At 47.2% G+C, this 13,109-nt stretch overlaps 1 protein-coding gene across 1 annotated transcript in view; it reads left to right on the forward strand.

Annotated features, from left to right (window-relative positions):
• Positions 1-13,109, forward strand: part of SDK1 (sidekick cell adhesion molecule 1) — a 551,260-nt gene that overhangs the window by 492,000 nt on the left and 46,151 nt on the right. The window contains exons 36-38 of the mRNA XM_019512615.1: positions 7,193-7,308; positions 9,217-9,403; positions 11,320-11,457. Coding sequence (XP_019368160.1) covers positions 7,193-7,308; positions 9,217-9,403; positions 11,320-11,457 — 441 coding nt within the window. The remainder of the gene's footprint in view (positions 1-7,192; positions 7,309-9,216; positions 9,404-11,319; positions 11,458-13,109) is intronic.

Here is a 13,109-nt window from a genome sequence, read left to right on the forward strand (position 1 = left end):
AAAGGGAAGGGCTGAAGAAGGGAAAGAGCTCCAGGGTGGGAGTTTTATCTCCTTGACTTCCCCCCTCGTTTTGTAAAGAGCTTTAGTAAATTGATCATGCTTTAAACAAACTCCAGTGTTATTGCCATGTTGGATTGAAAAAGTAGCAAGGGGCAATAACCCTGCAGAATCTGGAGCTTGTGGGAACTGTCCTTCCTGGTTCCTTTTCATCGGTAACCCAAAGTTGTCTAATATAAGCTTCAATTACAAACCAAGGACCATAACCTCTTTTTCTCTCTCTTTTTTTTCTCTGCACTCAAATCCAGAGCATGGGTGTTTGTTAACTCTAAGCATTTTTGGATATACTTCCCAGTACCGAAAAAATAAGTTAGGTTTGTTGCATTTGTTTCTTTGTTGGCGCTGCTTTTACTCAAGGGTAGGCTTTTTCATTCTTTATATGGCTCTTTAAAAATGCATTAGAATAGCAAAGAAATATATCTGTTTATGCTGTATTCAGTGGAGAATGCAAAGGGGGACTGGCTTGGTCATAGGCCAGGATACGTGAATCAACTCAAAGCTACGGCCGAAACGGTAGCTTCCCAGAGGTTCCCAGTCCCCAGGGTTCATCCTTTCCCTCCTGCTCAAATGCCAGCCAGTGTCTGTCTCTCCATCTGCTTTGAAGTATGGCCGTGCCAGCCCTTTACCAGTTTCAGGTTTCCAGGTATATGTTTAGCATTGTGGGGGCATGAGAGAAGTTATCTATATCCATGTTTTATCATCCTCATTTGGGTTCATACAGATGAGCGAAGGCATGGAGTTTCCCCTCTACTGATTTGCTCTATCATGTAAATCAGTATTTGGATTTCTCCACTGGAGAATGATGTTATTTCCCACTAGAACCAGCTAGACCCAGCTGTGTCAGCTTTTCCTATGGACAGTTAGGGCTTTTTAGGGACTGCCGGAGAAAGCAATACATTCCCTTATGCCGAGACTTCTCTGTTATAGGCAGAGATCTACTTTAAAGCACAAGGAGGCAAAGTAAAGATCACAAGCCGCTCATGGCATCTGGTGTCATTTTTGTGGTCTTTTCGTGGTGCCTCTCCCCACCCCCACTCTTCTGCCACTGATTGGCTGAGGGGCCCCAGCACCCCACCTCTTACCACTGATTGGCAGAGAGAGCTGCCCTTCCTGCGGCCCTGCCCCTTGATGCTGAGAGGGGTGGGGCCACACAAAAGGCTGCCCTCTTGGCCAATCAGCAGCAGGAGGAGGAGAGGGCAGCTGCCATCCTGCCACCTCCTCTTCTTGCTGCCGGCTTCCCTCTCCCCATCAATGGCCTGCAAGGCTGGGCTGCAGTGGCCGGCTCCCACGGGGGAGCCAGCATTTTATTTTTAGTAATTTTTCCCCCCCCCCAGTGATTCTGCACAAAATTGCGGGGAACCCCAGTTTCCACGGCGATTGCAGAAAACGCCTTCTGGTGGTTTCAGCAAAACTCACAAGATCCCAAACTGAGTTGATCCCTAATTGTAGGACACTGGGTGATGTAATCTTGGCTTAGCTCATAGCAGCACAACAGCTCCTAATGCCAGAATCTGACTCCCAGGCAAGGGAGAATAAGCGCACTGTTGAGATGAGCTAATTGAACAGTTTGAGAATGCAAGCATATCATGCATATGCATGTAGAAAGACAGATAGATCTAGATATGGCTAATGCATATATGCATATGAATGTGTATACTATTATATGCATCTCACATTGATTTTTGACCTTAGATGGACAATGACAGATAATGTCAGATATGCCTGCCTCAAAACGGCTGGAATCCAGTGGGGATGGTCCTCTGCATTCTGCCGGCCAGATTCAAAGAAGGGCTTGGGCACCTAGAGCGGGACATAGGCAGTCATTAGGTGCTATTCAGAAGCCCCTGCTCAGAGACTGCATAATCCTGAAGACATCTAAATTCATAAGCGCACCCCCCACCCCCAACACACACACTTTTTCACCCGATAGCTCTCTGAGGCCTGCTGTTCAGCCTCCTCCACTTGTCCAGAACTGCCCTGGTCTGAGCAGCCATGTCCTGCTGAAGTCCCCTCTGAAATCAAAAACAGCCATGAGAGGTCCTGATGCCATGCTGTTTTTGGTATGCTCACTACACACCAGCAGTGTTCAGCTAACCACCTCATCAAACTTTCCTCTGCTCTGATATCTGTAGGAACCCCCACAGCTGCTTTTCTGTGATCATTGCATAGGCTGCTGATCAGGGTGGGCTCCTGGTGTCCTTATGCCCTGCCCTGCTGCCTAGGTGGACCACCCACCCCTAATTGGGTGGAACAGTCCCAGGATGGGAACCTCAACTCCCGGTCCAGAGCAACATGACTCTGGGACAACATTTTTCCTGAATTTGCAGTTTTGCGCAGGGATCCGGGTTGGAGAAGTGGCAGGTTTCCCCTTGCAAGCTGCTTGGGGCTGCTGGGGTTGGGATGGAGGGGCCGCCATGTGCATGTGCATGTGCATGTGCATGCTTGCACCTATGCACTTTGCTGGGAATATAGCCAGGTAGCGTGGAGAGCAGCTCCCTGCAGGTAAATTTGTGGGGTGGGGACTATAGGGGAGGTGGATCGAGGCCCCCATGGCAAGGGAGGGACTGGAGGGGGCAGGCTGCCCAGCCTGGGCAGTGCATGGGGTCCAGGGCTGGTGCAAGGAGTGGAACAGAGCCACGGGTGGCTCGTCCAGGGGATGGGGGAGGAGATGGGGAGACGGGGGGGTCATGTGCCCCCTGGATTTGTGCAAAGAGTGGGGGTGGATACGGGTTGCCCACTGTGGCATTAGGGTTTCCCGCTCCAGTGCCCTATCCTGGGAGCCCCACACTGGCCGCACTGCCATGGTGAGGCACCCCCTGCCTACCCAGCAGCAGCAGGGGTGGTGGTGCGGAGCTGTGCCCCCCGCTGCTGCCAGGTGGGCAGGGGGTGCACAGCTGCTGCGGGGCTCCCAGGGAAAGGCAGCAGGGTGGGGAGCCCCAGGCCTGCAGCGGGCAGCCCGCATCCGCCCCTGCTCCCTTCAGCTCTGCTCCGGCCATGTCCCCGGTGGAGGCAGGAGGGGTGAGAGGAGGAGAGGCGGACATGTGTCCCACCTTTGCATTTGGAAAAGGTGGTCACCCTACTGCTGCCTGTTGTATATAAGGTTACATTTGGACTGTCAGCTCTTTAACTCAGGGATTGTCTCTTCTTTATGTGTTTGTGCCTGGTAGAATGGTGCCCTGGCCTGTCGTCATTAGCGTAATACAGATAACGCTTCCTGGCGAATAAATATCAGCCGCATTAATTCCAAGGTATTTTTGAAGAGCAGAAAAAAATAATGCTCATTCTGTAGAGTGTGTTAGCATCTTAAACTGAATTGTGAAAGTGAGAAGATACATGCAAAGCAGCCTCTTTTAGCCCACAGTTATTCTGTTACAGCTCTTCCTTTAGCTCTCACCTGTGTGCTTATTTAAACGGTAAGCTCATCAGGGCAGAGACCTTGTCCGAGGCTTGTCTGTAAATTGCCTAGTGTAATATTGGCATTGATAACATCAGCAGAGGGAGAAATCGTGGCTACCCAGAAATTTAAGCAGACGTAACAGTAGCAGCAAGGAGGGTTTCATGAAGAAAGTTATTAAGTTTACACAATAAATCACAAGGATTTGTGGCCTACAGTGTGCTCCAGTGTTACCGCACATCATAGCAACTGTCACTAAGAAAAGAAATGAAAGGCCAACAGTAACATCAAATTGATGAAAAGTTCCAAATGCGGGACTGCCTGGAGAGGTTAACCGCCCGTATTAACAACACAGGAACCTGGGATACGTCTCCTACAATAGCCTGGGCTCCAACAGAGAATGGCCACCGGGCAGGTTGACCATCATGTTACTGTAAAGGTGGTATCGTGTGCAGCTCCCACTGACTTCCATGTGAATGAGAGGTGCTCAGTAGCATCAAAAAGCCGTATTTGAATGGTAGGTGCCTCCATATAGATTTAGGTACATACTTTAGGCACCGAGTTAGCAAATCTTGGCTCCGCTTTTTGCATCTGCATGTAGCATCCTTGTTGATTTGCTATCTTGGCACCGTTCTGTTGGCATCAGACCAACCCATGGTTGTTCTATTTTTATTAATTAGCTATAAAATCTGCTCCCTCTCCTCCTAACTTGGTCTCCCTTTTGCTGAGTGATTCTTTAAAGGCATCTGCCCCAAAGGTGAATGGAAATCCTATTAAAACAGAAGTGCTTACAAAAAGCTGCACGAGGGTCCAGAACGGAATACATTTGCAGACTTCGAAATGACAAATACATACCTTTCTCGGAGGAGGTGAAACGCTGCGTACCTGCCAAGAGCGGAGTTCAGACCCTCGGGGTTCTGTGTCTTTCCTGCTACAATTGATAATGTCACCAGCACCTTAAGCAGGGTGAGGTATGCAGCTCCTGCCCTGCTTTACGTATTAGTGATGCCAACAGCCACGCTCTGAACCTGGAGCTCTGAAATCTTGAACTGTGTTCCTAGATAGTAAAGGGCCTTTCATTTCACTTTTATAATTGGCTAGCCTGTACTAGTAAAGGCTACCTGGGCCTCTAGTGAATGTTTTGGGGTCTCAGACAGGACTCTCTTGGGAGAGTCTTTAAACCATTTGGTTTCGCCCTTAATGTAACATGCTGTCTGCATCAAGCATGAGCATCACTATTTTGCTGTCCTTTGCTGTCAGCAAGAAATCTGTGCATCTCAGAAAGCATGGAGAGCTGAGCAGAGAAACAGACTCGCGGGGCATAAAAGTGAACATGACTTGCACGTAGTCAGGGCTGTGGACTTATAAATAACGGCGTCTTTTCTGCACTGACTTTTTTCCTCCTGATTTCCCACAACGGCACCAGCGGCAATTTGCTCCAGGGTGGAAGAGTGTCAGCCTAGAATGATCACCGGCAAATTTTAACCATTGTGTTGTCTGGCTCTGCTCCCAAATGGGTTAAATGACAACATGACAGCAGCCCAGCTCGCCAAGCTCTCCCACCATTGTCTGCAGCCGGGGAGCTGAAATGGTTCTAACCTAGCACTGGGAATTCAAAGAAAAATGTTGCTGTAGACAAAGCTTCAAAGCAGAATATTGCTGTCAGTTCAGGGCATCCAGTAATGTCATCACCTGGCAAGAAAATAAATTGTTAAACTGATCCATTTTCCTCTGTGATTGTACATATTGCTGTTTCCCTGAGCATGTCATCATCATCAAGTCTCCGAGATGTATTTTCAGGGCTTTTTTTGTGCAGAAGACTTGGTCACGTGCTCTAGTGTTCTGGGAAAAAAAAAAAAAAGTCTTCAGAAGGGAAGAGTTTCAGTGCATTGTGTAGCAGCACAACATCGCCCTGAACACAGCCCTTCAGTCAGCTTGCTGCTACCTTCACATTCCCAGCGAAACAGAGAAGGATTGGGTTGCAGGGCAGCAATTAAGTGAGTTCCCACGACCAAGCAGGCCCCGCTCGAGTTTGATTTCTGCCCATTGTCACCTCATGCATTTCCACCTCTCGCTGAAAGAGCAACCTAATAATAATAATAATAATAATAAAAATAAAACAGTTTTAACTGAGCACCGGGATAATAGCCATGCTCCATTTTACCTTTCACATTTTAATTGTACAACAGTAATTTTGCGATGGAGTTGCTGATGGCAAACATGCAAAAGACATTAACTTTATTTATGTTTGGGATTATTAATGTGGCTGTTAAAATTCCTCCAGTTAGTTTTTGATTGAATTGTTTTTTTGTGCGATTCTGTCGTTTAATGGAGCGGTAAATAAGAATTTCTGATAATGAGCCCAAGCATCTGTCACAACAACCTGGCGCTGGTTATTAACATTTCCATTAACGGCAGGGTGGGCAGTGATAATATGGAAACCACACAGTTAGAACAAAATAAATAGTTGGTGTCAGGCTGAGTGGGTGTTAATTACTATTTTATTTTATAACCCTAGAGGGGGGGGGCGAAGTGTGACTTACGAAGGTCATTCTTTCCCAAAGAAAGAACTCGCCAAAGGAGCAGATCGCCCTGGTTATCTTACTTAGATAGTGAATGTTTTATCACTTCTATTAATGTTCTGTAAATGGGCAGGGATCAGGAAGGCGGCTTTCTTAGGCACCAGGGCAAAGGCTGCGGTACCATCTGCCCATGCAGAAGAAGAAGGGAGGAGAAATATCATTTCATGCCCTGCCTTCTCCTTCCCCTTTTGGGAGCTTGGACAGGATGCATTTAGGAATCGTTTCTGTAAGCAGAACGTGTGCTGTTTCATTAAGACCTGCCAGAGGCAGACAGCAGGTCTGAAAACAGACCATCTATGCCAGTCACTGGGGAAGATGCTCCACCTGTGCTGAGTTGGATCACAGCGAAGGGGAAAGATAAGAGTGACCCAGGTGCATGTAAAGAGGAGAAATTAGTTTTCTACTGTGCTGCCATACCAAGAAGAAGGAATAACTAGCATGCTAACAAATAACGCATTGAGCCAAGGCAGCTCAAGATTTGTATTTGAAGATCTCATGCAATAAGAGCGAAGAAGGGATCCTAATCAACAGCGTTGGCCATACATACCAGCAGTGTCTAATTGATTTGTTTCTAAACTGTTCTGGAGACAGATTTATGGAGTCTCTTGTCCCCCAACCCTCTTCCTCTTTGTGTATGCAGCTCTAATTCTCAAGCTTCGGAGCAGCAGACTGCAGTAACACAAACCGGGCTTGATGTTTAATTCTGACTAAAGGAAAAGGGGCAGGGGGGCAGAGCTTAGGTGATTTACTTCTTTTTACATGTTTCCTTTCAGAAGCAGGCCATTCTGGATAGCAGAGTCGCTACAAAAGCCAGCTTTAACAATTATCCTTAAAGCTCAAAGACTACAAGGAGAACGATTTCTCTCCGTTGTTTTTCCTCCCCTAAAGAACTGATGGGATTGGGTTTATGCATTGCCTAATTTAGTCCACATGGGACAGAGAACCCAGCAACCTCCAAGAGACGGAGAACCCAGCAACTCTGCATTCGTTGCAAGTTTGTCCCAGAGACTTCTCTGGGATGTTAGATGGCTTCAGAGCTGGGTTGTGGCATAAACAGAGTCTGACTTGGGTCTCTCCACAAATGGACGAGTACGACCTGGACACGAGTCTAGTTCTGCTTGTCACTATTAATTTTCCTTATTCCCTTCTCTCTCACTAGCACCAGCAGTGGCCCCACAGAACATCCAAGTGAACGCCCTTTCTGCGAGCCAACTAGAGATCACCTGGGACCCACCTCCTGCCGACAGCCAGAATGGGAACATACAAGGCTACAAGGCAATACCCCTTGTCTCTTGCTTTCATTTATCTTGCTTGGCTTCACTGTTACCTGTGAGAGAACCCTCTAGCTACAGCAGTCCTTGCTACACATGGAAAATTAAAGCAATGCTCAGGCTGCAGGAAAGAAATGGCATGATGTCCCCAAAGCAGAGCTAAAGCATACGAGACAGAGAAGGAGAAGGGGCTGTTTATATTCACACACAAAAAAGAGGATGGGAATGCAGCTCAGGGCAGGGAGCTTGGCGTACACGGGCAATATGTCTATTCCAAATAGCAAAGATGTAGAAAATCTGGGGGAGAGAATTCGACTCAAATGAACAGAGCTGTTGGTACGTCAAACATTAGGAGCGCTCAGAAAATCCATAACTTTCTCCAGATTGCAAGTCTGAGCCAGGCTGGATTTCAGCTGGTTTATCTCACTTCTTTAACTTTAACCAAGTTAAACAATGGGCGTAATTGCATTGGGCTTGGCGGAAACTCGGCACGCTGGAGATGTTTTTGGTACGGTCTCCCCAGAATGGGAACGAACCCTTGGAGACTGGGAGTGGGCGAGGCTCCGAATACCAGAGATTGGCCTGAGTTCAGTGCCTGGCTCTGCCTCCATCCCTGAACTAGGTCCGTAAGTGAAGGAAAGCCAAGCCAGTGAGAATCATCTGGCATTACATCTTGGCAGTCACAAGCACCCTTATATATCAAGTCAAGCATTTTTACCCTTGTATGTGTATAGTTCTAACAGCTTGGCTCTGACTTAAAACTCCCTGGCTTGCCTTGGGCTGTTGTGTAGTTATGCTGGCCAGGCCTGTCCACAAAGCAGTGTTGGCACCGGCTTTGGAAAGATTCATCTTTGGAGTGTTATGGCATCCAGAAAGGAATTATGTGGGGGGAACGAAGGGGAGAAGCACCCATAGAATAAGGTACCAGGAATGCCAATATTGCCCTCTCCAGTACGGTATTAGAATAAAGGCAGAGGAGAACCTGAAAGATTAAAGCAGGGGTGTCAAACTCACCTGGCCCTGTGGGTCAAAAGACTTCCATGGGTCCAGTCCACAGGCTGGATCAGACGCACAGACCAGCCCCACTTTTCAGGTCCGGTGCAGGTCCTGGAGCAGCTGGAGTGGACACTGCGTGCTTCCCAGTTCTTCCCCAGCTACTTCGGAGCCACGTTACACATGGTAGCTGCTCTGGGGCTGCACTGCATGCAGCAGCCACCCCACTGCGCCAGGGCCCTGATGCACATGCGACTTGACTGGGACCCACCATTAGATCTAGCATGAAGCAGATGCGTGCTGGAGCAGGTACCATATTCAGCTCAGTCCCAGAGTGGCTGGAACAAGCCAGCCAGTCATCCCAAGTGGCACCTGGGGCCATCCAGTACACCCTGCATGCTGCCTGTGTGCCAACTCCGAGATCCACAGACAGCACCAAAGCCTGGATGGCAGGACACCATGGGCCGTATTTGTGACACCCCCAGATTGAAGGGCTTGCTGCAAGCACCAAGTGGTAATGCTGGTTGTATCGACACTCCTCAGAAGGAGACAGAGTCTATGTCTTGCACTAACAAGCTTTCTTTGGGCTTGCCATAGCCATACCAAAATGTCCATACTAAGAGTCACCCGGCTATGGGCTTGGTGACTGTCCAGACATGGCCATGCTTCTCCAGTGGTGCTGTCATAATACCCACACATCATTTATAACATCCCCTCATTAAATTCAAGGGGAGTTTGTCTAAGTAAGAATAAAGCAAGGACTTCAGGATTCAGTGAACGATGCTGGCGTATCATTTCAATGAGAGTCCAGAGCTAACAATGCCACCATTTTCCCAGTGGCAGTTTACCACCTACCCTACAGTCTACACTCTGTAATTTGGGTACAGTCTTTACTGCAACATCTCTCTGTTCTTAATAGATTTATTACTGGGAGACGGATTGTCAGAATGACACCGAAAAAGTGAAGGTCCTCTTCCTTCCAGAGACAACAGTCCGGCTGAAAAACCTGACCAGCCATACCAAATACCTGGTCTGCGTCTCTGCCTTCAACGCAGCAGGGGATGGACCGAGAAGCAGCCCCAAACAGGGCAGGACGCTCCAGGCAGGTATGGAGCTGTTCTTCTTTTCCAAAGCAGTGGTCATGGTCATGGGCTTGTGCATGGGGGTACAGCTATACCTTGGTGACAGCGTAGACATACCTCCACTCCAGGACTATCAAAAATGGCTGTTCTTATGCATGCCAGGGAGTGCGGTCCTGAGAACAGTGACAAAGGGATGCCCCAGAGTGACTTCACTGGTGTGTTCCTGTGTTTGGAGCCTGTTACTGGGAGCAGGTAGGCAGAGAGGGGGCTTGCTAGCATCCCAGCCAAGACGCACAGCCATGTGTTGCAGACCTATTCTGGAACAACTCCTTCATTCTTGTCTCGGGCAGTAAAATGCAGTACTGTGAGGCGATCATTGTGGAATAAGTCATTACAGCGTGTTGTTACAGGAGCTAGGCAAATCAGTTTAGATCAAATAAGAATCAATCCTTTGGGAAATGATTTCACAGCTGAAATTGATGCTGGAATATGAACTAGAAGAGGGTGGAATAGTAACAGAATTTCTGAGCATACACAGATGTATATTATATCATTGTAAAGAGTGCGGGGCAGAGGCGTGGAGATAAAGAGGGAACTGAGCACTCAGGAGTGCACATCTACTAATCCAGTGTAACAGTTTGAGGTGTCTGCTCCTAACTTGCAGTGAAGCTAAACCTCTTAATGAAACAGGGGGTCTGTTACTGCAGGCTAGCTTTGCTTACTGTGTTTTAAGGATCAGACAGACAGCACAGTTGTGCCCAATTCAGCTGCACCATGGTAAGTCACTTCTCCCGTTCCCCTGTGTAAGGCAGCATAACTGTGTCATCTGTCCATGCCCTCTGTCATAATTGACCTGCAAACGATTATGGCCCTGTTTCTGATCTCCCACATGGCTGGTGTATATGAGGAGTAACTCAACTGAGATACTCTGATAAAGCCACATCACAGAAGAATCATGTTGGTTTTTCAATGGCTCTCTGCTGCTATGGACACTGTCAGAAAAAGCATCTTTGGAGATCTGGTCCCACAGGGGAAACACCAGCCCTTGGAGAACAGATGTTCCATAGTCACTGGATTCTACTGAGAAGTACGCACCGGAGTTGTATACTCTCTTGATGCTTTTCTGTCCCAGAGCCTTGTACATTTGTCTCTGGAGGGCGACCATGCCATGCTCACTGTTTCTCTTTGGGTCCTGTAACTAGCCAAGAATGGATGCCCTGTGCTGGGAGCATGTATTCCCATCTGAAGTGGAAGATTGCTGCGCTAGATTGCAGATGAAATATGCTCTAGTGCAAAGACCCAACACACCAGTCAGACTGAGGGCTACTTTGCCTGCTGCCCTTGTTCCACCAGGCAGTGGCAGATGTGTGCATGCGACCATGTGCCACAACAGTGTCTATGTTCTGGGATAATAGAAAAATATCATTACTGTGCACCAGATGTGTAGACCAATGTTCACATTAAAACTTTAGCAAGCTAAGGCCTTTTTGTGTGAAATCATGTAAAAATGCCTGATGTGTGCATACAGGCTGGGGATTTGCAAGTGCACACATATCCTGTGAGCATGGGCACAGTGCTCAGCAGATACCTTGTGTACTCAACTCAGTGAATTGGGCCTGTAGCGGAGGGAACACTGTGATGCTGAGGGTGCAGCCATTGGGAAATGAAGTTCTCCCCTGTTCTCATCCATCATTCCAATTTGTTTCTTTGTGATTTCCTCCTCCTGTTTTCTGTTTAGTTTTAGTTTTGCAATGGAGTGTCCGCTTATCTCAGAACAGCGTACATTTTGGATTGATTACAGGAAGTGTTGATATAATCAATGAATCCCCATTCTTGGCTTGTTTCCTTTAGATTTATGCTTGGCAATAAATAACATTTTATAATATATATATCAGACCAAATATTCCTGCTGCAATCCAATAGCTTTGTGATCCTTCCAGCCCCCGGCACACCCAGCTTCTTGGCGTTCTCAGAAATCACTTGCACAACGCTCAACGTGTCTTGGGGAGAGCCAGCAGCAGCAAATGGAATCCTGCAGGGCTATCGAGTGGTGTATGAGCCCTTGGCACCCGTCCATGGTAAGAAAACCCCAAAGGACCTACATATCCATCCTGGGAAAATGCACCCCTGCCTTCTGTCTCTGCCCAATTTCCCACTCCTCCTCCATTTTCCAAATACAGGCAGTGTTAGTAAGTAACTGAGATAATTATGAGCATTCCTGTCCACGGCAGGCTATATAACTGCGGAATATGGCTCTTCTCCATCTCCTGTCATTCCCCTACAGAAAGAAATCCATATATTCCTCTGCGGTTTGCGAAGCCATTGCGTGGCCGTTGGTATGTCACAGGGCAGATGAATAAATTCATCCTTGATCCCCTCCCTACGCTTTGTCTTAAAATGTTTGCATAATACCTGTCACTCAGTCCCATTTGTGTTGCTCTTGGTGACTGGTATCATCTGTCATTCCCGTTGTTATCTGTAGGCTGTGTTGGTATCACAGGTGTGTTTGTTATCACTGACACCAGGGCTGTCTTGAGAAGTGAATAGCAACAGTAGAGATTTAATTGTACCTTTGTGCTTATACCAAGTTTTCCAATAGCATTTTTTAATTCACTGCAAGAGATAATCTCACCCAACAACAGTGTGACAGCCACAATTGCTTTATTAATTTACCAAAATATCAGCAGAGAAGGAATTGGCAATCTCTCTGCAAATTAGAAAAGGTTAAAAAGTTTGAAGAAGGTGCTATTAATATTTCGTATATTCCTGGTAGATTGCCAGTAGTTCAATAGGTGTCCAACTTTGGCAGAATGTCAGCAGGTAGAGTAATTTCAGCCATTGCCAATTCATTTTAAACTCCTTTCCAAAGAAATGAGGATATCAATCACCAGCATTTGTTGCTTCTGTAAGACGTAAAGGATTTCTATATACCCTGCATTTCCATGTCTCGCACATAGGGAAAATTATACTCAGAAATGAAAACAAGAGAATGAAAGCATTTTCACTGTCCACTGCTAGCAGTGTGTGAGAATGAAGAGCTGATGCAAAAGGCATGTGGAATTCTAACCAGGAAACACTCGCAAGGCATCAGGAGTTTCAGATACGTTGCAGCTTCCTGGCCTATTCATTTCTACAAAACGGAGAAGGAATCTATCTTTTACTTGGCAGTACAAGTGTTCCAAGCGTTTGTATCTGTATTTGAAATCAGGCTTTTGTGCAGGAGGTTAGGTTTTCTATGCAGTCGATCAAATTTCGCATCTCTGTTTGTAATCTGGGTACTTGAATCATGAAGGAATTGCCCCACTCCACTGAACACCTACAGAATCACACAGATGGCAGGTGCAGAGCAGGCAAAGGGATTGTCTTCTCCTGAAGCATCAAATTCTGGTCACTGCTAAAGATAGACTGTTGGACTAGCTGGACCAATGGTATGGCTAAACCTGTTTCTCTTCAGTTGCTGGGAATAAGATATGCCAGGGAAAGGGTCATTATCTAACTCCCGTGAGTAGGTAAAATAAAGGAGCAGAGATCTGACTCAAACCTCTAGGAAGTTATAGCTCATAAAAGCTGAAGGAGCTACCATCTAACCACTTTAGAACCCCAGGGCTGAGCAACGCCTGGCATTCAGAGACACCCTCAGGACTTTAGCAGCCAGGGTGACACTGCCACCTTAAAGGACAGCACGCCAAGTGGTCACCAATGATGTAATGCAGCTGGATGCAGGGTAAGA

This window comes from Gavialis gangeticus, unplaced genomic scaffold, assembly GCF_001723915.1.
Source record: "Gavialis gangeticus isolate Ggan-Ray unplaced genomic scaffold, GavGan_comp1, whole genome shotgun sequence".
Lineage (NCBI taxonomy): Eukaryota > Metazoa > Chordata > Crocodylia > Gavialidae > Gavialis > Gavialis gangeticus.